Below are 23882 nucleotides of genomic sequence, written 5' to 3'. Positions count from 1 at the left end.
AAACTGTTTGTTGAAACAAAGTGTAACACAATCCAGAGGAAATGAGAAAGTAGAATTATGTCATGTTTATGAGACTGTGTAGCTGCAGTGCATAAGAAAAAAATGACTAAGAATTAAAAAACTGTTTAGAAGAAAGTTATGTTCACTTTGTTTTTGTATTGATGTGTTGTTATGCCATTCCCATGCCTATTAATTAGTCTGTTTGCTGGTAGAATCTTTAATATACATGAATATACTTCAGTATAGTTTTTTAATTTGATTAGATCTTATACTTTGAGATTCTAAAACTTATTTTGTAATTGTATTACATTCAGGGATCATTTTTAATTACTGTTGTTTATGACTTTTTTTAAGATTTTAATGTTTATTGATTGCAGAGTGACAGAATAACTGAAGTTGAATAAAATATCTGGACATCATTTAATCCTATCTCCTCTCTCCCTCTCACCATTAAATTAGAGTGCACAAGAGCACAGTGCTCAGCATTTGTGCATTTGGGTTTAAATTACAAAATCATGGAATCACTTAGGTTGGAAAAGACTTCTAAGATTGAATCCAGCCATTATTCCAGCACTGCTGAGTCCACCATTAAACCGTGTAGGGACAAGTGCCACATCTCCATGTTTTTTAAGTACCTCCAGGGATGGTTGCTCAACTATTACCCTGGGCAGCCCCTTCTAAAACGTGACAGCCCTTTTGGTGAAGAAATTTTTTTTAATATCCAATCTAAACCTCCCCTGGTGGAGCTTGAGGCCATTTCCTCTTAGCCTCTCACCTATTACTTGAGAGAGGAGACCAGCCCCCACCTGGCTATGGCCTCATATCAGATACTTGCAGAGAGTGATAAGGTCTACCCGTGATTTTTATTCAGCCTGAACACCTCCAGCTCCTTCAGCCCCTCCTCATCAGGCTTGTGCTCCAGAGCTGCCACCAGCTCTGTTGTCCTTCTCTGGACACGCTCCAGCCCCTCAGTGTCTGTCCTGTCAGGAGGGGCCCAGGACTGACCACAGCACTCGAGGTGTGGCCTCACCAGTGCCCAGCACAGTCACTTTCTTGGTCCTGCTGGCCATGTTATTTCTGAGACAGGTCAGGATGCCACTGGCCTTCTCGGCCACCTGGGCACACGCTGGATCATGCCCAGCCACTGTGGACCAGGTTCTTTTCCACTGGGCAGCTTTCCAGCTGCTCTGTCCCCAGCCTGTAGCACTGTCTGGGGTTGTGACACCCAAGTGTGGACCTGGCTCCTCACCTTGTTGAACCTCCTACAGTTGGCCTCAGCCCATGGATCCAGCTGGTCCAGATCCCTCTGCAGATCCTTCCTGACTTCTGGCAGATCAACACCTCCACCCAACTTGGTGTCATCTACAAACTGACTGAGGAGCACTTGGTCCCCTCATCCAGATCATCAATAAAGATACTAAATGGAACTCCAGGATTAAGTTGATAAAGATGCTCTCATCAACACATACTAGATGTGTTGATGAGAGCAGGCACTCCACAACCTCTTATGGCAACCCATGCCAGTTGATTGCTGCTCTAATTAAGATGAGGGTAGTTACTGTGGTATGAACTTTTGTTGTTCCCTCAAGGTTTTTTCTCATGTAGTAATGAAAAACCTTGTTTTTTGTTGAGCTTTTCTTCCTCCGTATCTCCTTCCTCCGTATCTCCTTCCCCCCCATAATTCTACCTCCTTTTACCCTTCTAGAGTTCCTTACCAAATTTCAAACAAAACGAATTTTCTGTTGTCCGGCAACATGAAGAGTTTATTTGGCTTCATGACTCTTTTGTTGAGAATGAGGACTATGCTGGCTATATTGTAAGTACTGGTATTCTTTTGGTTTATATGTGCCATTTTCTGTGGGCTGGATCAAAACTACTTGAGACTGCTTTTAAATGCAGTGGAAACAGCAGGTGTTCACTCCTTATAAAATCAGATAAGCTTCTCTAATACGTAATTTTATGCAATTACACAAAATTAATGGTTGAAGCGAGCTTGGAAGAAAGCTACAAGTAGCTGTCATACTTTCTTGCCCTTTACTCCTAAGAAGTGAGTAGTTTAATTTGTCTCCAAGTTTTTATGCCACTGTGTTAAAAGTGTGGGAGAGTGTATCTGAACTGTATAACTTGGTGGTATTGTTTCTGCAAGCTAATGTTTAACCGAGTTACACGGGGAACCTCAATATAAAATAACTTACAGTTTGAAGTTAATTTCAGGCATTCCAGGAACAGAGGTCTCAAAACAGGCACCATATGATACTGCATATCAAAAATGGTGCTGCTTTTCATATGTTATTTGCAAATAGGAATATTTTTTATCTTGGTATGAAAGTTTGGTATTCATTTTGTGTTTGGGGGGTGTTTGCTGATTCAGAGGGTAAACAGGTATTTCTGATTGATTACTGGGTAAATCATAATGAGTATAATCTGTGATGGTCATACCATTATTGAGCTGGTCTTTTCTTAGTCAGAAAAGCTATTTGAAGTGACTAGACCTTCAGTCAGTGTAGTAATAACTAGTTTCAGACAGTTGACTGTCTAGATGGATTTTTCTTTTTTTTTTTTTTTTTGTAATATGTTAATGTATGGGCCCATATCAGTAAATTAAAATTTAAACATATTAACATATTTGGTTCTGTGTTCCTTTCCCAGCACCAATTCAGGTTTAGTTTGACTCTGATGTTTCCTCTTTCAGTGTTAATATACTGTATTACAAAATTAACCTAGAGTCTTGTTGACTGGGGGCTTTGTTACTTCAACACATATGTCTTTAATGTCAGCAGTGCTGCAAGAAAGAGCTAGTGCCTGCAAACAATAGGGAATGATTTTCTTGGTTTCAAGTTTTGGGAGTTAGAAATGGATGGTGTGAAAACAATTCTGGAATTCTTTTTTCTTCTTTCTTTAAATGAGAAATAATCCTTACCAAATAAGCTAAACCAAAACCAATTAAATTTTTTTTTTCAAGTTTTAAGTCATTGTCATGGGAAATGAAGTATTATTTGGCTTCTGTTGTAATTAAACTGAAGCCATTACTTTATACTTTAGTAATCTTCAAGGACACTTGACCGAAATTGGTGTAATAATGCAGCACGAATAACTCATGAAAAAGAGACTTTATCCAGAAATGCTGTAATGAATGATGAAAGAGAGAAACATGTATTAAAAAGCTGCAGGCAGTCTACAGTTCCTGTACTGTGAATGGGTGTTGTTTCACTGAGAAAATGAGAACTTAAAAAAATTGGATTAAATTCCAGATTCCACCAGCACCACCCAGGCCTGACTTTGATGCCTCCAGGGAGAAACTGCAGAAACTTGGAGAGGGGGAAGGATCAATGACTAAAGAAGAATTCACCAAGATGAAACAAGAACTGGAAGCGTATGTAGACTTGATTACTACTTTATTAATTTATTTATATTCCAGAACTTTTAATGCTGTTTGCTGTCCCATGTTTCTGATCTCACTGTAATGGTTCTCTGTGAAACACAGACTTGAGAATCCAGTTGTTATATAACCAAGGTTACTCTTAGTGATCATGATCAGTGCCATTAGGAAAATTGTAGAAATAATTTCATGGAAGATCTTCTGAAACAGGAAATAAATTAGCTTGTTCTTGAGCATTCTTTCATAAGAAGGAAAGTACTTAGATCCTGTTCTTCACAGAAAATCTGCAAAGGGAGGAGATAACCTCTATCTTTTTTAGTTCTGGTATTCCACATTTGATAAGTATAATTAGACTTCAGGGTAATACACGCAGTGATTGGGAGTAGGGATTTGTGCATGTGGTTGGTACTGTAAACATAGATGCCAACCTTCTGTTCCCCAAGAAATACAAAGATTCCTTTTTTGACACTTTTTTAAAAATTTTTGCACAAGGAGAATATACTTCCTGAAAATACTATTTTCCCTTACTATGAACTTAATTTATATTGAAATAACTGCTCTGAAGCTTCTTGTTCCATATTGAGTTACACAGTGAAGTTTCTCCTTGCTTCGTCCATTTTCTTTATCATGCATTCACTTCTTTGATCTTTTTCCTGTCATTGGTTTCAGTTTTCAAGTGTATATTTACGCTGCTTCTAGACTGCTTCTATCAAGAGCTCTGAATTGGCAAGAAAAGTACATAGAACTCTTACAACTGCTGCTTTCTCTCCGAACTTCAGCTGCTGTGAGCAAATGTCTTGAAAAGCTCTGTATTAGTGATATGTACAACATAATTTATAGCAGAGTAGATATACACTTCATATGCAGAAAACTGGAAAGGAGCAGAACACTATAGATTTTAAAGAATCTGGTTTTCCAGCGGCCCTGATCATGATTCTCTTGTGGTCTGGTTAGGGGTTGGATAACACAGAAAACTTTGGGTTTCTTCTACTGCCACCTCCATCCTCTGCATCCTCCTTTTTTGTCTTCACTGAATGACTACTACTCTCACTGAGATCAAACATCTCCCAACACTGGCCCTGCTGGTTTGCTGGTATGTAAATCTTAACCTCCTTGCACATAGTGGAAGGAAAAGCACTGATTTTAATTTCACTGTTTGACCTCAGAATGGGAAAAAGAGCCCTTTCCTCATTTTTAGATGAGTTGCATCTTACTCATTGAATTTGCAAAGCACAATGAATTCTAGCAAACTTGTATTGATAAGAGTGCCTTCCTCTTAACCAAATTGCAAGTGAGTGATTGCATTGAAGTTGAGTTGGCTGAACTGGGCAGCTATGTGATTGTTATGGTTAAATGGGGGTTTTTTGTTGTACCTACCAAAAGCAGCTCTTAATTTCACTTTTAGAACCACTATGAAGTGAGACATCAATGTAAGCTTTGGCTCAAAAAGGCTAAGTGCTTTAACATGAAATAAAAGACTGTCTAAACAGCTAACAAAACTACATAAACATATAAATAAGTAAGGAGGGTGCAAATGGGCAAGGGGATGGAGATGGGGAGGAAGGAATTTGCGCATCAATACACAGTGCTGAGGGACTGTAGTCTGTACCTTAGTTTCTTGAATTTTGGGGTGCTTGGAAAAGGACAATGAAATGAGGTTACACTTTCAGCAAACCAGTGTCTGTTAGCTAACCATAAAAATTAGAGTGCATTTGTTGACTCTTCATTAAAAGTCTCTCTGTAAAGTGTTTGGGCTTCAAATTTCTCCCTAGTATTAACACTGCAGTATTTATTTATGTCTATATCAAACATTGGAGTGATAAACACCAATATATTGGCTTGTAATTTTGTACCCTTTCTAAGGATCTCTTAAAGCTGTTCACGAGGTTTATCTCAATCTAAATTGCTTCATATGAAATTCTTATGTCCGTCTTATTTCTTGTTTTTAGTGAATATTTGGCAATATTCAAGAAGACAGTTGCAATGCATGAAGTGTTTTTGTGTCGCGTGGCAGCACATCCTATTTTGAGAAAGGACTTAAATTTCCATGTATTCTTGGAATATAATCAGGATGTGAGTATTGAAAACTGAATTGCTGGCAAGAGAAATCAAGATGTGCTTTTATGGTGGGATGGAAAACTGATTAAGAGGGAATTACCTCCTGGAGCAAATTACATCAATTCCTTCATGCCAGACATACTTGTATTGTAAAAGTTAGAAATTCATTTAGTCTGTAGGAGTTCATTTTCTGCCACCTGGGGAACCAAATGCACTCTGTGCTTTAACCTCAGCATCAAAAAGATTACTGGAAATCTAGTATATTTTGGATTAAAAAGATTAGCTTTTGGTGGTGATTTCACTTGATAGTATACTTTTCCACTCTTTGAATTATTTTTATTTACTGTGGGGAAGAATGATGTAACAAAATGGAACACTAATTTTTTAGCATATGGAACTTTGATGTAAATTCTGTTGCTAACAAAACTAGAGAGAATTTCTGATGAAATATTTTGATAATGCTAATGATGTGAGTGAAAATGGGGTTAATTTTTTTCTGAATATTGGACTAGTGTGGCTATCCACATGTAACATAATGAATTGAGATAATGGAGAGTACTTTTGGATTCATAACCTTTTGTTGTTGGAGACAGTGTTTGCTCTTATTCTGCAAAGAGTTTCAGTTACTTTTTAAAATTGCAGGAATCAACATTAAGTGGAAGAAATTATTACACAGACTGGCTCAACTGTGTGCATACTTAATTCAAAATATGTTACAGAGGTTCCTCTGTTGCTTGATGTAGAAATGCTTATAGATTCAGGCACTCAGTTTACTTAAACTGGGAGTAGTTAGATGGACAGAAAGAGAGAGTGTGAGGAGGCTTAAACCAGCATGATCCTCTGGAAGTCAAAGATCTGTCATTCACCAGAGAGTGAAACATGGTTGTGTTAACTCAACTATTGTTACATCAACTCAGCTATACTGTGCATGATAAATACTGTGTTATTGGTAACTGAAATGAACACTCTGTACAGCAGGTGCTAGAATGGTTGCTGATCTCTTTTTTTTTTTCTTTTTTTTTTTCCCTAGAATGGTGTTTTAGGTGATAAACAATCTAGTGAATGAGGTAGTCTTCATTCTGTATGCAAGGTGCCCTGTCCCCATTAGTGCAGAGTATAAGAATAAACAGAGAACAGTAGAACTGTTTTAAGTATAGCTGGTAGGGATATGTAGTTCTATTTGATTTTTTAAAGCTTGTATTACCTCCAGAATATGAATTAACATAAATTAATTTGTTTTTCAGTTGAGTGTTCGTGGGAAAAATAAGAAAGAGAAACTTGAAGACTTCTTCAAAAATATGGTTAAATCAGCAGATGGTGTCATTGTTTCAGGAGTAAAGGTGATTACTGCTTCACATAGCAAGATTTAAAATGTATTAACATTTGTCACCTTTTTTAATGAAGCAGAATTTTACATAGGTACAAAAATGGATTTTTATCGTGATATCTAACTTAAGGATTAGTGGCAGACCATGGGTGAGAACTTGTGGCCTGGATACAAATGAATTGAGAGCTTTCTTGTGGCCTTTCAGTACTCTGTGAAATTAAGCACCTTTTTTATACATAGATAACTGATAATCTTGTTGGGGTTTTTTTTGTTCAGGCCTGCCATTTTATATAGTGGAAAGAAGAACTAGGTCTGACAACTGCTTGTGTTCAGAAGTTACTAATGGAGTGAATTTTCCCAGTCTTTTAGAATCTGTCTGCTGTTTCAAAGAGCAGCAGTAGAGGTTATATGATTTTTCCCATCTCCTAGATGTAAGAATGTAACTGAGAAAAAAAAAGTAATGAAAATTCAATTTCGTTTATGCTTTTCCAAAAGCTACAAGATACTTTCATAGCAAGCAGAAATTCTGCAGAGAATGATTTTTAATCTCTTTTCTTTCTAGTGGTGACCTTCCATTTGGTAGCAATTTTTACAAGAGTTAAAAATGTCTAGGTTAAATTTTTTTTTTTTGAAACTGCTGGAAAGTGGATGTGACCATGGATTAATTATGACTTGGAGAAAAATATGAAGTCCAAACAACTTCCGGTTTCGTGATACTGTTCAAAGCCCAATTTGTAGGCTATTCCATGGTGTTGAGCATCTGTGTTATTTTAGAGGGTTTTTAAAAATAAGTATAAGCCAGTTACCTCAAATTATAATATGGACAATGTTGACATTTACCTTTGTTTACCATATTGAAAGAAGTCTGTCATTAGGATCAGTGTTCTGAGCCAGGAGTTCAAATCATCTTGTCTGAGACCTCAGCCTCTGTGCTGCTGGGTGACTTTCATCCCTTCTCCCCTTTTTCTGAGTAGATTGCATGGATTCTATTTGTCTGTCACCCTTGGTGATCCTTTGCTATTCCTTCATATTTAGTTATATAGACCTTTAGGGTACTTGTTGCAGATTCTTAATTCTTACTAAATTCTTAATAAAACTTAAGGTCATGATATAAGTGGAGAAGAAATCAGTTCATATAAATGGTGTTTTAGAGAATGAAACCAGATGCATTTCCTGCAGTGAATGTGCAAATTTACTCTGCAATTGCTCTGTGGAGAGTGGGTGAAATCCTTTTTCTTAAATGTTCCCTTTTTTTGTAGGATGTGGATGACTTCTTTGAACATGAGAGAACATTCCTTGTAGAATATCACAACCGAGTCAAAGATGCCTCTGCCAAATCTGATAAAATGACAAGATCACATAAAAGTGAGTTTTTCAGGGTGAAAATAGTACTGGTTAAAGTGTACATAAGTTGTTAGTGAGGAAAAGTCATTTTTAGTTTACTTTTTGCATATAAAAAGTGAATTCATTTCTCCAAGTGTAGCCTTCCCTATCTAAAGAAGTTCAGTCTGAATTTCAGAGTTTAGGTTTTGCTGCAGTAGAGTAGATGGAGTAAGAAGAGCCTGGTATTCTTCCTGCTGTCTGCTTGAAAAGAATTGCACTTTAAGTATTAAAATTTTTTAGAAGTCTGATTTGATCATTTAGGTGTAGAGGTGGGTAATATGGCAGTACAGGTGATTTTACTCCTAGTGCAGTTGTTCTGCATTGGATGTGGTTGTTTCCATTGAGGGCAGTCTCTTGGCAAACTGAGCATTGCATTACTTTACTAACAAAAGTTACCTTTGCTCGTAGCAAACTCCTGTTTGGGCCATTGGTTCTGGACTAGGATTCCATTTTTTAGCCATTTAGAGTGGGGACAGCAGTGTGTACATTGAGTAGTCTGGTTGGCAGGATCCCTTTTCTTCCTGAGACAAGATTTACCACTTGCCTGTTGATTTGTCTTCGTGAGCTGAGTGCTAGCCATTGTGATTTCTGAAAGCTCTAGATGGCCTTCTCAAGTGCAATTCATTTATTGGAGAAAATGAAAAATCTTTGGGTTAGACTATTGTGTTTGATTTAGGATTACTGTGCTTTGAGAAGCTCAGAAGAAATTGGCCTGTGTTGCCTTTGATTTTAAGTTTTTCTACCCAGATAAATCAAAACTGATCTTCCAGATTCTGTCTGTTCCTTGAAGTTTGGGTCTGATTTACAGATACTGTCTTTGCTGTCTACAGTAATATAGTTCATACAAAACCAGGTCACAAACCCTTCATGAATCTCCATTGATAAGATCTCTAAAATGGATATTGGATGAGATGTTAAACCAAGAATTTCCTGAGTTCTTCAGATGCATCTCTTGCTGTTGCATGAATGCTGAGTCTTTTGTAGTGTTAGTATCTGTGCTAGAAGATGGAAGGAATCAGATATGGCTCAATGAGCTAAAGGCCCTGTATCTGCATTCAATTCCCACCTGAAGTGGTTTCTGGTGGTTTTGGTTGCTTTCTTAAAATGAGAACTGAACTTCATTCATGGTAATGAAGTGCCAAGATTTATTTACAGAGTGAGAAAGGCTTTAACATTGGCTGTAGAAGTGGGAAAATCCTTTGAAATTAGGTTGTAGAGGATCTGATGGGAAAGGATTGATCAAAGTCATGACAAAGCTTCATTGGTTTCCAGGCTCAAATCACATACAGTGTTTACTGTCAACTTCTGCCAAACTGTGAATTGGGATAAATGGCACCTTTTGGAATTCTGGCTAGAGGAGTAGAGCAATGACCTGGGGAACCTGTTTTGGAAATGGGCAATCTGTAGTTTATGGATAACATGATCAACAGAGAGCTGCAGGTCTTGCAAAGACGCCAACTTGCTATTTCCAGCAGAAAAATCAATTTTTATGTTGAAATTGGAGGAATAGAAGGGGAGATTAATTGCTTCCTAATACCATTCTTCACTGTAACCAGCTGCATTGATAATGTATGTAGTAATGAATTATGTGCAAACTGACCCACTCAATCTGTTAAGGTTGTGTTATTAGGAAAAAATAATTCTACTTAAAGGCATATAAACTTCAGAAATAACAAACAAATGTATTTTCCTGTTCATTGCTTGGATCTGTTAGTTTTCGTCATCCATTGAGTTAATGTTTAAAGCTTTTTAAAAAAGGTCTGTATGCAAAGATTTGGTTTTTATGTTTTTTATATTATATAGCAATACCTCACTAGTGAAATTATGCAGCCTTCTTACAAATGTTGCTTCTAATTTATTGTTTAAAGTGATTTAACACTAATGCTACTTTAACCGGTAACTGGTTATTGAAGAGGTAAGGGTTTTCTAAAAACAGGGATTTGCTAGAAAATGTGTTGAGTATATAGTGCTGTATTTTTTGTAGTTTGGGGTTTGTGGTCAATTAACAAAGCTCTCAGGCTTTGTTACTGTTAAACTGTGATTTTTTTCCCAAATGGTTTTAAAATAATATTTAAATTCAGACTTTAACCATTAAGTTTGTACATCTTCCACCAAAATAAAACATTAAAAAATTTCACAATTAATTCACCTAGCAGGTTGTAATTGCATAAAATACTCCTAGATAAATTACAGACTGCACAATTTGGTGAAACCACTGTTTTTATTGTGTGAAGTTATCCTTCCTATTAAGTGATGAGATTGCAGTTTTATTTCTACTTCTGTGTTCAAGCATGTCCTTTTGGAAAAATACCTATTTTTGAAGGAAGGAATTTCAAAACTTTCAGAAAGAAGAGGAATGAGGTACTAAAACAAGTGCTTGTTTGTTTTTCTAGATGTGGCGGATGACTACAATAGAATTGGTTCTTCGTTATACGCATTAGGAACGCAGGACTCCACAGATATATGCAAGTAAGATATTGTTAGTTACCTATGGGGCAATTTACTGTGTAGCAGTCTTAATGGTGGCCTGTGAGATTGATAACTCTTGTTAGGAGGAAACCAGAACTTATTACAGCTGTATGACATTAAATCATTTTCTCCTCTAGTATTTCATTGCTTTAGCAGGCTGCATTTAACAGTTTTGTTTTAATATTTGTCTGTAAAAAAATGCCAATTTCTAAAGTCTGTAGAAAATTGGATAGTTGAGATGGAAAAGTCCTCATCAAATAAGGAAAAAACCCACAATTCTTTCACCATTTAAAAAAAATGTTCCAAATTCTTCGATATATGCAGCAAGCACAGGTCTCAGTCTGAGTATATGGATTTTTTTTTTTGAGTGTACCAACATCCTGAAAAATAGTTCTGCTGTTCTGGCAAGTTTATTGCCCTTAGGAAAACAAAGGAATCTTCAGGGATCCCCAGAACTTTAGAACAGTATCTCTATGTACAGATGTTTCTTTTAGTCTTTCAGTGATTTGCTTGAAGATGAAACCTGGTGTATCTGACTATAAAACTTAGTTACTAGCTTAAAGAAATCAGTGCTTGTCAACATACACACATAGTTAGTGTGATGTTGGTGTCGGTGTGATGACAGGTAGGACATGAAAGTTAACTTTCTAATATACCTGAGTTACAGTGATATACTTCCAGATGTGGTGATAGCTTATATACCAGGTACTTTGATGATGGTATTGATATTTGTTGTAGTCCATTAAGGTGTGTCAGAAATCACATCTGTCCTCTGTCAAAATAGTATCATTTGACTGTAATTCAGTCTGCTCTAGGACTGAAGCCCTGTATTGTTTCCTGCAGTGGAGATGTTGCCACACTGTTGCTCAGCATCCCTGAATTCCTAGTAGGACATATGTCATGTTTACTGGGTGAAGAAAAGTACATTCAGATTTGTGTAAAGGATACTTGATAATAGTGTAAGACCATTGACCATGGTGCTGGTGTTAGGGGTTTAATTCACAGAACCATAAAGAATTCTTGAGGAGCTGAGCAATTATTCTTTACTTAAAAATATCCATCTGTTGTGCTTTGTTTGTCCCTTGCCTTTCTTACATTGCCCAATTCCCACATGTTTGAAGTTTGATACTAGTATGTTTTCTGAGTTCTGTGAACTATAATTGTAAGCAATGCCTTTGCAGTCTTTATTGCCAGACACAGGCTATAGTGTGAGTTCTAGAAATTAGACTGTTCAAAACAATGTTGTAATATGAGCTGTTTCCTTTGCACAGGTTTTTTCTGAAGGTGTCAGAGTTATTTGACAAAACAAGGGTATGTACTGTGAAATGGACTCGTGTCAACAAGGCATTAATATGTGAATTAATATGGGTGCTTCTAGATAGAGCATTTAAGCAATGTCTGGTATGGGATGAGAAAATGTAAGATTTCAGTTGTGTTTTGTAAAATGAACCTTTGGACTCCTCAGTCCAAACATTTCTAGGCAGTCTGCTGTAATACCCTTCTGTTCCTCTAAAATGCATTGAGGTCTTCCATACTTGTCACTGGGAGTCACAGAACTTGTTTTGGATAAAAGAAATGAAGACATTGAATCCTTAATCCAAAACAATGGTGGTCATGCTGCTTTTTTCCTGGAGCCAAGATCTGTTTCTGCAGTTATTTGACTCAAAAGCAATATTGCTTATGCTTGTAACCAGTTTTTCATATATCTTCTCTTTTGCCTTACTTATTTGGCTTGGTCGAGAGAAGACGTATGCCATGTATCAGGAAAACTTCTAAATGAAAAATATGTGCATTTCCTAAACTGGCAATTGTATCTGCATTAACACATACTTTAAAGAAAATTGACAGAATTACTTGCTTTGACTCAAAATGTTGCATTTCAGAAATTATCTTTTTAAAATTAGAGTTTAAAAAATGCACTTGAAGACTCTATTTCTAATCTGTTTCAAATGCAAGCAAATTAGTTTATTGGTTTTTAGACCACTTAGCACATGCAGTCACACAATTAGTCTGCAAAGGTGCCTTAAAAATTTGTTTTCCTTTGATTTCAACAACAATATAAAACTGTTTGTGCAACTCTTAATATAAGTTTATTTCTCTACATCTTTTTTAGCATATGATAAATATAATTGCTATTGGGAAAAAAAACCAGTTTTTAATACAGAAAGCCAGTTGCCAATTACTGCTTGCAGAGTAGCTTATTCCTTACATTTTAATACAAAATCCTAATACTGCTTCTTTGCATCTTTAAGTATCCTGTCATTAAAGTTTGATCTTAGTTTTTGAAAAAGACCATCTGTTGTGTACTGCATATTGTACATTTAATTTGCATCATACAAATGAATACCCAAAGTCTGGTTGTTTTTAAGTTGATCCTTTTGCTTACTGTTTTTTGTTTGTTTGTTTGTTTGTTTTATGGTGGTGTTTTGTTTTGTTTTTCCAGAAAATAGAGGCTCGAGTATCTGCTGATGAAGATCTTAAGCTTTCTGATCTTCTGAAATATTACCTTAGGGAATCTCAAGCTGCTAAGGTGAATCTATGGGTTTTTGTTCAGTGAAACTGTGGGTTTTTAACATTAAAAAAAAAAAAAAGGAGAGAAAGTGATACGGGCTCATCAACTCACAATATAGATAGATTAAAATGCTGCCTGCTCTAGCCTGCAGTTTTTCCCTTGGCTGTAAAACCTGTTTGTATTGAGTATAAGGAGTAACAAAGTAGTTGCTGATGTGGGACTGACTGTATGGAACTGAGTAAGCCACTTGTCAAGGCCAAATCATGCAGTAACAAGAAACACTGGAAGGGCTGTTCTCGTGTTTGCAGTGTGTTTGGTGTTTGTAAGTGCAAGCAATTCTGCTTTTTTTTTTAATATTAAAATGGGATATTTCCTATAATCTACTAGTGCAGATATGAAAACGCGTGGGCTGAATTTGACATTCTGTGCTTGCAGAAAATTTCATTCTTACTGTTTGTTTGATGTGAGATGATTAAATTGTATCCCAGAATGAGCAAGCATTTGACAGTAAACGTCTGTAGTTACAAGATTACAAACTGTTGCACAAAAAATGTTACTACTGCTTCTTGGGCTCTGTGTGTATTTCAGATACATAATCTAAATGTAGTTTGTTTCTAATCTAAGAAGCTGTGAAATTTCCCATGGTTTGCCTTCTTTGGCTTTTTGGAGTTTGATCTAAGCCATCTGTTGCTAGCCTCTGTCAGACAAGATGGAGACCAAACAGTATTATGTTGTGGATCTATCTAGTATGGACATTCCTGTCACTTGGAGGATGAAGTAAAGTGAATGCAAATAATTTACTAAGAACTAAAATACAGCAACAAGGACTAAAATTAATTTGATTTTTTAAATTACTTGGAATATAATAAAATCCTTGGGTAGAGTCTTATAAACTCCATACAACCTTTGTTTTTTTAATAGGATCTCCTATATAGAAGATCTAGGTCACTAGTGGATTATGAAAATGCTAATAAGGCATTGGATAAAGCAAGAGCAAAAAATAAAGATGTGCTGCAAGCTGAAACTACTCAGCAAATATGCTGTCAGAAGTTTGAGAAAATTTCTGAATCAGCAAAACAAGGTATTTGGGTGGTCCTTGATCCTATGTTACTACTTGAAATTAACATAGTATGTTATTAATGAGAATTAATGTAATTAATAAGAAAATATTTTTGTACTGTTTCCTAAGCAGGAATATTATTTTTTAATTATGATTTACTTATTTTAGAAAGTTCAAATTTTATTTTTCTTTGGCTTCTTATAGCTCTGATAGGTAGAGCAAAGTCTAGGTGCAAATTGCTTGTTAAGCTTTTTTCCCCACATACATAAGCTAGGATACAAAATGATAACAGTTAGCAGTAATAGCAAATGAATATTTTAGTGTTAAAATTCCCCTTTTGGGGGGAATTATGCTTTCTTCTGTGAAGGCACCTGTCTGACCAGTCTGTCACAGATACAATACTACATTAGAGGAGGGAGAAATAATGAAATGAGATTTCACTGAATTACAGGGTTAGTAGAGAAAACGAACTTTATTTACATGTTACTTTTCTTCTGGAAACTCGCTGTCTTTTTTAGGCTAAACTTCAGTGAGTTAGTAGGTGTCTGAGTCATCATTTGTGGCAGATCTGTTCAAGGTTTAAACACTATGCTCTCCTGTTTTTATTATTGAAGAGTTGTTTGAGCCTGTAAATCTGGTTAATGATTCCTGTAAATGAGACAATGGAGAATGAGTGATCCTGTTAGCCACAATGGTATATGCAGAAGGCATACTGTTGTTCACTCTAGTTTTAGCTTAGTATATTCCCTGAAGACTTTCAAGTATCAGCCTTGAAAGAACAGTGCAGTGGAATAAGAGAAGTAAATGTTAAAAGCATCCACTTGGCAGACTTTTTTCAAAAGAGCTTAGTGTCCACAAAAGGTTACCTAGAGGTGAGGAGCTGCAGTGATGGTTTCCTTTCTTCCAAGTGAGTGGCAGTATTTGTGAGCCCAGAATGTGCTGAGATTAAACGTGAGGTTTTTCTTTGTTCCTTCTCTCACCCTTTACCTCTTCCATCCTGAAGGAATATCTATCTGTTAATAGCTGAGGTCACTAGCAGGGATACTGTTAATGAGTCCATTTTTATTTTCTATAGAACTGATAGACTTTAAGACAAGAAGAGTTGCAGCATTCAGAAAAAATCTGGTGGAACTAGCAGAACTGGAATTAAAGCATGCTAAGGTAACTGTGATCCTTTTTGGCCTATATTTCAAGTGATTTTAAATATTTGATTAACCAAAATGGCTTCAGTTGTTGTATGATACACACTTCACATTCAGGAAGGAGAATTTTAAGTTTTGTCCATAAAGATTAAATTTCTTTAATAAAGATAAAATGAAGTATAGATGAAGTGTCTCAGGGACTGGTATGCTTGAGGTGCCTCTGGAAAACTCATACCCTGGAAGAGAATTTTGCTTTCAGTCTTGTGTTTGTTTGATACTTACATCTACAGAATTTGAAAACTTACCTGTTTTTAAAACTTCATCTCTCCATTTCACTGTGAGAAAGGAAGTGGTTTCTCCTGTTAGCCAGATTTTGGGACTTGATGTATAGGGTATTCAGCATGAGATCACACTGGCCTGTCTGGTATGATGAGTATGCTTTTTGAACCTTTTTGCCTTTAAACCATTAACAAAAGAGGCATGTTGCAGATAGCCTTTTCAGGAACAAAAATTTTTGTGGGAAAATAACTTTAGGAGGCCTGTACTGTCTTTGAGTTTCACAATGTATTTGGTTTCATGGATGACTACAACAGTCTCTTGTTTGAACAGTCTTACAGCTGGAGGCAGCTTTCTTTTAAAAATCAGTTCTTTAGCATTTCTCTTCAAATCTGAAACTGCATTGGTTAGGAAGTTGTGAATTAACTCAGAATATATCTGATGAAAGGACTTGTTAAGAGGTGTATTGCTGCTTTACTTTCTTTTCAGCAGTGTTGATGGTGTCATTCTTCCTTCTGTTTGTAAAACCCATGTGCAATAATAAGGGTTGTTTGGGGGACTTCTTTAAAAAGATCTTTGTAGGTGTAAGTTCAGCTAAATGAGATATTTATGTATTGCTGGTAAAGCAATCAGTAATGTATGGAACACATGACTTTTTTTTCAGATGAACAGTCCTTACTTTAAATAGTCCTAGCAATCTTACTTGAACAGTTTTTATTGATTTGCCATATTGTGCTTTAGTAAGGGAATGCTTCTGTCCTGCTTCAGTCATTGACTCTTCATCATCTCTTGTAACTGACTTTTCTGAAGTCTCCACATGCCTTGAAGTGGAACACTTAGACAATGTCTCTGTCTTCTATTAAAGAATCACTTCTTGTAACTATGCAAGTCACAATGTTGGAATAACATTCTCTTTAATTTTGACAGCTAATGACTGTGGAATGCAGGGGGAAGATGCTTAAATTATGTAGCTTTCAACTTGATACATGTTTCCTGTGTCCTCAGTACCTGGAAGTTCTTGAAGATTTTTAGCTTTAGTTTGTTGCCACAGCTTGTGTTTAACGCTAATTTCTTTGAATAGTCTCTCTGTGACTTACCTTGTCTTAGTAAATTTAATAACAAGGAGCCCATGAAGCTGGATATAGAACCTCTGAATTGTAGTTCTGCTTTTGAAGATGAATTTTTTTTGCTGACCCTTTTCACCTACTTTATCATGGAGCACACCATTCACCAGACAGTTTTTAATCTTTAAAGCTTTACAATAATAAAAGGTCATTTTGACTAAGAATGATAAGTCTTGAAACATTAACAAATACTGTAACTTGTTGAATGAAAGATGTTTCATTTCTCACGAGGTTTGAAAATTCTCTTTTTCAATGCCACTGTTTCATATTTAAAAACAAGCTAAGCTACAGATGGATCAGTTTGGTTGCACTGTTTTTCTTTCTGTGAATTCTGAGTTTGATTATTACAAAATTTATGAGTACAGTGGGTTGTACTTTTCAACATTATATAATGGGAAATGTTCTTATTAATGCAGTAACCAAGGTATTTGAAGAGGGACTTATGGATAAATTTTTAATTTTTATTAGTCTATACAGAGTGTTGAAGGATGAAATGGTTTGATGGACACTTTCTAGGTTAGTTCCATAAAAGAAGAAAATAAGATATTAAAAGACTTGTTTGTTGGGTTGGGTTGTGTTTTGTTTTGTTTTTATATAGTATTGTGCCCTGATGTGGGAAGAGCAGTGCTAGAGGAATATGAAATGCAAATCATGAGCAATGCTTCCATTTCAAGGACTAGGTAGCCCTGGTTTTGACTGCGCTAAGCTGGGCTGTTTCTAGACACCTAATTGCTCTGGAAGACTAATGGAAGTGTAAAAGAAAGCTGTGTTTTTCATGTAGGCAGTCAATTAATTACATCAGCCTAAAAGCCCCCTCCTTCTAGGTTTTTGGCAAAATACTTTGCCTGATGCTGGCAGTCTCTGTCTGTGTGCTTTTGCACTTCCTGGAGGCAGACATGTGAAGTTTTAATAGCAACAAAATGGCAATTGCTTGGTCACTCGAGTGTGGAGCACAGTGCTGACAAACTTTGCAACATGAACTATTACCCAAGTGTACCTATGTGTGTGCTTCCAGCCAAGTAGGGAGGAGGTCTGGGGACAATGGATATACTGCTGCAGCCTTTTGCTAGAAGTCTTCTATTATGGGTCGTCTTTTTCAGCAGTGAGTGCCTCCAGACTAGATGCCATGCAGATGCATCTGTTTCTGAATCAGTCTAGCTGTGTATCTTCTGGACTCGGAGCTGCCTCACACAAAAACCATAGAGCTGAAATATGATGTAGCAGTTGTGTGTTGAGCTCACCTGAGAGGCTCTTCTGGAGGAATTTGGAGGACACAATGAAGGCTGCTGCTTGACTTGCAGTTTAAAGGTTACTTGCTCTGTGTGGAAAGAAAAACACAGAGGTTGCTGCACAGAAGAAGTCAAGAGTGACCAAAGAATTGAGAGAAGGTTCTGAGGCACAGCTTGCATTTTGTGAACTATACCTGCCTGTAGCTCTAGAAGACTTGAGGGCCATAGGGAAATAAACTCAGTAAATCAGGGACACTGTACATACAAATTCTAAGTAAACCCTTTCTGCCCAGTTATGTTCATACTCCTTCCCTATAACATACTTCTTGGAAGTATTAATATCCTCTTCTCCTTTTGAATAACAACTCAAGACTTTTGAAAAAGCTAAAAATCAGACTGTGGGTTGGGTTTGCTTTAAGATGATGAAAAGGCAGACTGCTGCCAGGAAGGATGATGATGCATGATTCTTCCTTTCCCTTATGTTGGCACAGTTATGTGTGCAGCTGCATAGTAAGAAGGGCTGAAGGTCGCTCTGGGTTTTCCTAAGCTTTCTTTGTCTTGTTTTCACAACATCCCTTGTATCAAAACACACAGTTTTGTCTGGGAGGGTCTGGTAATAAAAGAGAGCTGCTTTCTTAGCAGCAGCATGTACCCTAGATCTATTTAGAACACCTGCCAAACTGAAGCTTTAGATTATCATTGGTCAGTGACCTACTCTAAACATGCTGATATTTCTTTTTCTGTGGCCATTCTGGCTGATTACCCCCCCTAGGTAGTGCTTAGCTTCTGTTTTACTAGTTCTGTATTTCTTCATAACTTAATGCAGCTGTAGCTAATGTAAGACCTGAGTCAGTGTTTGGCCATTTTGGTGCAAAAGCTGCATTTGGTGTACACAGTTCAGCATTTTAAATGGTTGGATTTTGAGGTATTCCTGTGCTGGACTTTGTGTTCAGGAAGGGAGGTTTGATAGCTGCTGAAACTGCTACAGTTATAATCATATAGCATTCATAGCCTTGGCTGTACAGTGAGTCTTTTGACATTGAATTGTAACTGCGTAACACAGCCACCTCCTTCATGTAAACAAACAGAAACATTTATTTTCCACAAATACTAACATATACACTCTTGCCTCTCTGCGTTTTTTGGAAAAATAATTTCTTGTGTACTAGCAACAGATGTCTGTTTGGAGCCAATAGAAGAAGGAAGTAAGCAAAATGCAGTGCTAAGGGATTTGCTGAAATGTATTGTCAGTAATTCTTTCTTTCCTGAAAAGGGTGTTTGTGTCACTGTGGTTCTGCCAATAATTTTAATATCTGCAGCTTAGGAGTGTGAACTGGCAAGAAGCACTTTTCTGAATCTGAATGTATTGGACTTTCTCAAGCTGTGGTGATGTAAATCAAGTATGTCATATACTGCAGCCACAAGGAGTAATGGTTCACAGTTTCTATTGTCCTTGATTTATTATAATTTAAATAAGGTGGTTCTTGTGAACTTTGTAAATTTGATCTAATGACAATGAATTATGTGCCTGTTTGGAAAATTTGAGTAGACTGGCTGGCTTAGTCTGGAAATGACTGAGGTGTAAAAGATGTTTTGATGGTTTAACCTCAGCTGGCAAGTAAAACTCAGGAAAGTGAGAAAACTGGTGGGTTGAGTTAAAGACAGTTTAACAGGGAAAGCAAAAGCCATGCACACAAGAAAAGCCAAGCAAAGACTTTATTCACTGCTTCCCATGTTCATCCATGGAACATCTGTTCCCATGGCAGATGTTCATCCATCTCCAGGAGAGCAGGGCCCCATTATGTGTGACAGTGACTTGAGAAGACAATAGTCTGAATGCCTCCCTCTTCCTTCTTATTTCCCCCACATGATATACTAAGCATGATGTCATATGATCTGGAATATCCCTTTGGTCACTTGGGGTCAGCTGTCCTAGCTGTGTCCCCTCCCATCTCCTGTGCACCCCCAGCCACTTCTCCAGCGTGCCAGTACAAGAAGCAGGAAAGGCAGAGTCAGAGCTGCTTGGCAATGATTATGTCATCTCTATGTTATCAACATAATTTTCAGCACAAATCCAAAATATATCCCCATATAAGCCACTGAGAAGAAAATTAATTGTACCCCAGCCCAGCACAGATGTTCTGGTAACTGTTTTTTTTAGAGTGCTACATAATGGTCTGTAAATTACAAATCTCTTCATGCTTCTGTAAGAAGATGGCCAAAAGGTTATTGTCACACTTTAGTTACAGGTAATGTGTGCAGTCCATAAGTGTACTTCAGATTGAATTCCATTTGAAGACTGAAGACTTCAGATTGAAGTATTCCTTTCAATTCATTAGATCATTACGGTCAAGAATCAGCTTTTCAGTAGCAGAGACCTTAAATTTATGAATCCTGTACACCACAAAGATGGGTACATGTCCTCATGTATCTTGCTTATATAGAATTTATTCATGTCACCAAATTACAAGCATTCTGAAAAATACCTTGTCACTGTCCTCTGCCAGTCTAGACATAAAGAGACAAAAAAGCTGTTGAAGCTGTAACTGATATTGCTGTCTTCTAAATAAGACTGAGAAGTATTAAGTAGGCATAACTGGGAATCTGTTTTTAAGCCTTTAAATCAGTTAATTGCTTAATCTGGATTATAAGAACCTGAAGTGGGCATAGAATTATGATTTTAGCTTTTGAGGCTGAGGGATGAATGTCCTGCTTATCTATCACAAGTCATTGGAGTACTTTTAACTGAAGGAGTATTTACAAATTCTTAAGGACTTCTGTGGACTGTTTATGAAAGGCATGGAAATCACAGATACTTAGATGCTTTTGTGTGTCTGAATTTTTTATACGTTTCTTTTTTGTTCCAGAAATTGTTTTAGAAGTCAGCAGTTTCTTCCATGTTCATAACTGGGCATTCAGACTGCTTTGGTCCTGCATTTTATCTGAACCTGATAGGAATTACTCTTAACACTGTCAACAGCCCAACATTTTTTTCTTACATAGAGATTTCAGATTTGGGAACAAATGTAGTACAGGTATTTCATAGTGAATAGCTAGTTGTTTAAAGTGATCTAAGCATACATGAATGAACATACAAATACTGAGTTGTTTTGGTGGTGTTTTTTTCCTGCAAAGTAAATTCTGGCTTATCAATCACATCTGCTTAAATCAAAACAGTATCAGTTCTCTAAATTCATTCAGATACCTGAAAACCAGTCTGTATATTTTTATGGTAGAGCCAGAATGCTTTAAATAAGATTAAAAACTGTATTTGGAAAGGCGGCCAGAGCTTGGCTTAGAGTTGAGTTAATGTTCTGGTAATCACTGCTGTAGCTCCAGCTGTAATGGCTAAACTCGATGGCTAAAGCACCTGGCTGAGCATGTCAGTCAGTCTGCTGTCTTTCTAACTGGGCCTCCTCCTTGAACAAAGCTGTCAGCTCAAATGGCTGCTGTAAGTGAGGAGATCCCGAGTGCTATGAATTGTTTAATATTTGCTGATGAATACAGTATTCACAGTATTCAGTAACACATGAATACTTAGACTTAGGGGATCTCATTCTAGAAACAGAGCAATGGCCCTGCTATATAAAATATTTTAAACTTTGCAACTGTGAATTTCATTGCTGAGAGAGTGCTCTGCAATGAATAGATTTTGTGGCCAAACTAGACCTCCAGGAAGAAATGTGAAAGGGTGTTAAGTGCTTATTTTTGAATCTCAGATTGGCTCTCTTTATTTCCATGACGCTATATTCCTACATTCAAAAAAACTTTCAATACAAAAGTTACACATATTTTTCCATAAGTTCAAAGCCTGTCCATTCTTCTTTAGTTGTGTCATTGCTATTTAAAAAACATTGTTCTGTCACAAGCTTAAAAGAAAGAAGACAAATGTGGTGATATTTTTCTTTATTTTTACAGGGTAACTTACAGCTTCTGCAGAGCTGCCTGGCAGTGTTAAATGGTGACACATAAGCTACGGTCCGTCCTCCCACTAACAAGGGCTGCCCTCCTCTGGATTTTGTTTTCATGACTTTAAATAGGCATTTACAATTCCCTGGAGAAAACATTTGACAAAGTGCACATAAGCAAGCTTCTTCTTTCAAAAGAATTAAACATGTGAAAGTAGCTCCAGACTATATGAACAGCATACTTGTTATACATACATATTCATGTTTATTTAATCATTATACGCTTTCATTGTTCAGAAACCAAATGCTCGGGTTTTGTGAAAATAGCCAATATAATAATGTTCATGTTATGAATACTATGATACGGCTGCAATCTTATTTACCTTTGTAAGTAATTTCTGAAGATCACCATATGAGGCACATTGTTCAAACGGCCTAAATATTACCATTAGATATTTGAATATTGTTACTATAATGGCATTGTATACACTGTCTTAGTTTTTTTTTCCATGTACTTATAACAAAAAACTTATCTTTTTTTCAATTGTGAACATTTCTTAGAAATTTTGGAGAACTTTGTGTAACCTTTATAACTATGATTTAAAAAGAAAAGCAGATGCATTAGTATGTTTGCCTTAACTTGTAGACTAATCCAATTATTGTAAAATAAACCATGAAATCAGTGATTTTTCTAAAATGATGCAGACACTGTATCATATATAAGCTTAGTATTTTCTAGTAAATTAGATTAATTTTTTTCTCTATTCATTGTCTAAAAACCATTGACTAAGTATTGGATTGGTCTGACTCGCCCAGTACTTTTCACTTGCATTCTCAGGTTTTATCTGTTTGTCTGTGACTTTCCTACCCAGTGTTGTACTTAAATTGTTTTGAGCTTGGTGGCTGACTCTGCAATTTCTTTGGCAGAAATACATTTGAGAGAACTTCCTGGGTTTCTTCTGAGAAAGGGGAAATAAAGTAGCAGAAGGGAGTTCAGAAGGTGCATAAAAAATCAGTGAAAAGTAATACTGCCCCACTGTCACACAGATAAAATGTTTTGCTTCAGGAAAAAAGTGAAGGTATCCCCTGTAAAGGAGTGTGTTAAGAGGATCTCACTCTGCTAACTGGACTTAAGACTTAGAGCTATGAATCCAGTATTGTTAGTTGTCTTGATTGGTCTCCCTTCCTTGAACTATGACCCTTTTCCAAGAGGTGCTGCTATGTTGTGTGATTTCACAATGTCATAAAATGAGGCTTTACTTGATGAATCACTCTTCACAGTGGGATTTCTGCTTTATAAGCAATATATGCTGTTTGCAGGCCTTCAGTGGAGCAGCAAAGTTTGGGTGAATGGTATGGTTGAAAATGCAGATCAGTGTAAGTAAATGTCTGATTACAGATGCCCTGTACTGCCACACAGAGGCGTGTGGTTTGTTTTGTTTCTCTCAGATAGGGTAAATTGCACAGTGTTTTATACTTACCCTGCTGCCTTGCACATCAAAACATTGCAATGGCAGAGAAGTTTGCATTGTGCTTTGATTCATGTACCCATCACCTCAGGCTTCGATGCCCAGTGCCCAGTGGGTCTTGGCAACTTAGCTAGTACAGAGAGTATTCCCAGCAATGCCTACTGCACCAATACTGTGCTGTTCATCTTCTAGATATAACAGGTATAATTCCTAAGGAACTCATCTATAAATAGACTACAAGGGACAACGATGACAATGTATATATAGTTAACAATATTGTAAATATTTTAAGTAGGATGTGGGAACAGTTTTTCGATTAGTCCTCGCTGTTGAGTGTTAATAGCTCATTAAATTTTTTCCAAGCCTCTTGGTATTGGGTGTGTCTCTTAAAGCTCTAACTGTGGCTCGGTAACTCTGGTAAAAAGTGCTTAAAGCGTGACTCGAGGACCTGAAACTCCGTGGAGTAAAGGGAAGGAACCTGCCCGCTCCTCGCCGCCGGGCGCCGCTCTGGGCCGGCGGGGGCGCCTTTCCCCGCGGGGCGGGGCG

The 23882-nt window shown here is 36.9% G+C and overlaps 1 protein-coding gene across 1 annotated transcript in view; it reads left to right on the top strand.

Annotated features, from left to right (window-relative positions):
- SNX6 (sorting nexin 6) overlaps positions 1–22766 on the top strand; it is a 28590-nt gene extending 5824 nt beyond the window's left edge. The window contains exons 4-14 of the mRNA XM_058806321.1: positions 1706–1816; positions 3252–3373; positions 5329–5452; positions 6682–6777; positions 8024–8129; positions 10541–10616; positions 11888–11927; positions 13060–13146; positions 14050–14209; positions 15264–15349; positions 21878–22766. Coding sequence (XP_058662304.1) covers positions 1706–1816; positions 3252–3373; positions 5329–5452; positions 6682–6777; positions 8024–8129; positions 10541–10616; positions 11888–11927; positions 13060–13146; positions 14050–14209; positions 15264–15349; positions 21878–21931 — 1062 coding nt within the window. The 3' untranslated portion in view covers positions 21932–22766. The remainder of the gene's footprint in view (positions 1–1705; positions 1817–3251; positions 3374–5328; positions 5453–6681; positions 6778–8023; positions 8130–10540; positions 10617–11887; positions 11928–13059; positions 13147–14049; positions 14210–15263; positions 15350–21877) is intronic.
- The last annotated feature ends 1116 nt before the right edge of the window (positions 22767–23882 follow it).

Source organism: Ammospiza caudacuta, chromosome 6 (genome assembly GCF_027887145.1).
Source record: "Ammospiza caudacuta isolate bAmmCau1 chromosome 6, bAmmCau1.pri, whole genome shotgun sequence".
Lineage (NCBI taxonomy): Eukaryota > Metazoa > Chordata > Aves > Passeriformes > Passerellidae > Ammospiza > Ammospiza caudacuta.
This window is presented reverse-complemented; position numbering and strand designations above follow the sequence as displayed.